General features: G+C 44.6%; 2 protein-coding genes across 7 annotated transcripts in view; both read right to left on the minus strand.

The window, feature by feature from the left end:
* Positions 1-1,436, minus strand: part of Kiaa0408 (KIAA0408 ortholog) — a 32,118-nt gene extending 30,682 nt beyond the window's left edge. For all 6 annotated transcript variants that reach the window (XM_010625740.2, XM_010625735.2, XM_033763222.1 and 3 more), the window contains exon 1: positions 1,240-1,436. The gene's annotated coding sequence lies outside the window, so the exon portion shown is untranslated. The remainder of the gene's footprint in view (positions 1-1,239) is intronic.
* Positions 1,437-3,025: 1,589 nt separating this feature from the next.
* The window catches only part of Soga3 (SOGA family member 3), a 30,974-nt gene continuing 30,784 nt past the window's right edge, over positions 3,026-3,215 (minus strand). The window contains exon 5 of the mRNA XM_033763153.1: positions 3,026-3,212. Coding sequence (XP_033619044.1) covers positions 3,026-3,212 — 187 coding nt within the window. The remainder of the gene's footprint in view (positions 3,213-3,215) is intronic.

Here is a 3,215-nt window from a genome sequence, read left to right on the forward strand (position 1 = left end):
TTCCTTTTTTTTTTTTTTTTTTTTTTTTTTTCTTTTTCTGGGGACCAGAGATAGAACTCGGGATCTTGCACTTGTGAGGAAGGTGTTGAGGTGGTTGCCATCTTTAAGATGCAGTTGTTGAAAATGTAGAAATCTCTGTAATAATAATTGATCAACATAGGATTTACTCTCTCTTCTTTTTATCATGAAGTCCTGCCTGAATTCTAGTCTCTTGACTCCCTAGAGTGAAAGTCAAAAGTATTTATCGATGTATTCCAACTGCTCACTACTTCTTAATCCAGGATTTTCTTCCTCCTTCCCCAAACCCAAAAGAAGTCAAATAAAAAATAACAACAAAAACCAAACCAAACAAAAAAGCAAAAAATTCTCTGACCCCAGACATATGCTGTGATGAATAAGAGCAATTATTTTACATCGAGTGTTTTGACTAATGTGGGTTTAAAAAGAATACTAGTAATATTCATAGTAAAATGGCTCTGTAGGAGGTTGAGGCTCTAGATACATTGCAGCCCTTTGTAAGTTAAACTCCTGGGATTCAAAGGGTCATGACTAGTTCCCAATTTTGTCACAGAGCAAAGCTTTTCTAGAAATTATTGTCATTGCAGAGACCCAGATAGTTCACTGCATCCAAGTTCTTGTGTTTGCTAGCCACCCTGTGAGTACTTCTGAGTTCAGGATTCCAGCAGTGCCATCTGGGCTGAGTTTGGGGCGGCCCTACTGCATTCCAGATTTCCACTGGGTAAACTCCCAACAGGATGGACAGAAGAGGGGCATTGGGTGCTTGGAGTCCATGCAGACCGTTCTGGGCATGTGGAGAAAGGGGGTGCTCATGTTCAACAATGTGGTTGTCTAGAGAGTGACTCTCTACAGAACTGTGCTTTTGACCTTGGGTTCCAACTTAATGAAACTCTAGAGAATGTGATTTTTTTCCCACTTGAAATATCTCTGCCATGTTTCTTGCTCAGAAGGCAGTTCTGTGTGGCAATCTGCTGAGGGCAGTGGCACTGCGGGCAACAAGGCTTAAGCACTAGGAGACTCCAAGTGAAATAAGTAAGCCTAGAAACATCTGATTTTGTGAGAAGCTGGTCAAACACCACAGGATGGGGATAACTCTTCTCTCAATGGATTAAGGCCTAATCCATGTGCACACATTCAAACACATCGCCACAGACAGACAGGACAGCCTTAGAACATAAGTTTCCACAAAGGCCACACTGCATTGATTCCCCATACTCTTACCTGAAATATTTTCGTGCTTGGGCTTCTTACTGAATTTGTAGTGGTAAGATGAGTTTTTTTCTTTTTACAGAAAGAAGCAGTCTTCAGTGTTTTTACAGCATTGGTTACTACAGAAATTATACTTCTTTTACTTCTTGTCTTGAAGGGTGAACAAAATAAACAAACTGAAAATACTACAATGAATGGTAAATGATGAAAGATTCACAGTACAAAAAACAGTGTAAAAAGGAAGACAAGTTTAAATATCGTTGTGTAGGAAAGTGATGAAAATAATACTAGAATGAGAATAAGTAAAATGATAGGCTGGAACATCTGGGAAGGTAAATGCAAAGACAAAAAGAAGAATTAATTAATAATAATTTTTAAAACTTACATTTAAATCAGCTAATTTAAATATTCATTCAAGATAAAGAATCTCCCGTCAAACCTATCTTACCACACCTGAAGTTAGTATTTATCCACAGTGCTTTCTCTCGCTCCAATTTCAATTTTCCCCAAGAATCAAAATGAAAACACACATGCTTGGAGTATTAAAAAAATATGGAACAAGAAAAGGAAAAACTAAAGATTTGATATAATAAATAGGAAAAAGTAAATTTCAACATTTCAAAACCCAAGAAGTTTCAATATAACCGCCCCCATCACAGCAAAGCATAGCAACGTGCAAGATAAATAAACACAGGGCTGCAATTCTGCTAGCTGTGAGGGGCAGGCAGCGGATCCAGTGTCATGCTTTTCTGCATAAGCTGGTATTCAAACCCGATGTCTGGCAGGTCTTAAAAGCCATGCATGCTGCTGTACTGCCACGGGTTCTCCAATGGATACAGGACACCAGGCCTGCCTCGTTTCATAAAGTGCACTCTGTGGCTCCTTCTGACAAAGTGCATCTTTCTTTCAGTGGCCACCATACCTGGCCAAAGCAGCTCAGTCCCACTCATCCGGTGCCTCTACAAATCGGGATGGAGGAAAAATACTGGTTTTCCCTGTTATGGGATTGTTATTTCCATTTCCCTGGATTAATGTTGTCTGAACGCTACTGGGAAGAGTCCTTCACCAGACCTGAGTTCTTCCCTCTAGAAGGGACTGACTGTAACAGTCTCTAGAAATAACGTCTGGGCAACTCCTGCTTATGGTAAAGGGGAGGCATCCACTGTGCATTCGGTGGGGCTCTAGGTGCAAGATCCTCTTTACCACTGATTTCTACATGGATCAGCAATGCTGACCACTTGGTAATTATTTTTGTAAATCTTAAACTCAATGCCTCAGAAGCCTCCGGTCAACATTTTGTGTAGGAATCTTCAAATGTTGACTTCGTTTGTGAGTCAAGATTCCTATTCAGGACCTTCTTGCAGGGAGATCTGTTCTTGAATACTACGGAAATACTGAAAAATACCGACAGATAATACCTTAACGACCATTCATCTGTACGTGAAAATCGAGGGTGCTGGTGTCACATCGCCCCTTTCAAAGGCGAGGGAGTGATGTCTGGGGCCTGGGTCACAGAAACCTCAGGCCTGCAGAAGGGCGTGGGGGACCCGAGGGTGCAGTGTGGGACTGGGCACCCTGGGGGATCCGAGCCAGGCTCCCTGCCGCAGGGACGGCGCCGGAGGTCGGGATCAGAGGCTCCCCCAGGGGCCGCAGCTCCAGGCTCGCCAGGCACGGCCAGGGCGCAGTAGGCAGACCTGTACCTGACTCACGGATATGGGCTCCTCGGCATCCCGGTCGTCGCTGGCCTTGGGCACCTCGAGGCGGTCGATGAAGGCCTGCAGCTCCTTGCGGAAGGCCTTCATCTGCGCATTGATGCGGTAGAGCAGCTCGTGCTCGCGGATGCGGCTGCCGTCGTCCTCGTCGTCCAGCAGGCCGAACAGGTCCCTGTTGGCCACGTAGACGCGCGCCTCGGTGATGATGGTGCTGGTGTCTGCGATGAGCCGGTCGATGGTCTTGCCCAGGCGCTCGGCCTCCGAGCGGATGTCCTT

The sequence above is a fragment of the Fukomys damarensis genome, unplaced genomic scaffold, assembly GCF_012274545.1.
Source record: "Fukomys damarensis isolate Sample0158 unplaced genomic scaffold, DMR_v1.0_HiC HiC_scaffold_14, whole genome shotgun sequence".
In the NCBI taxonomy this organism is placed as follows: Eukaryota; Metazoa; Chordata; class Mammalia; order Rodentia; family Bathyergidae; genus Fukomys; species Fukomys damarensis.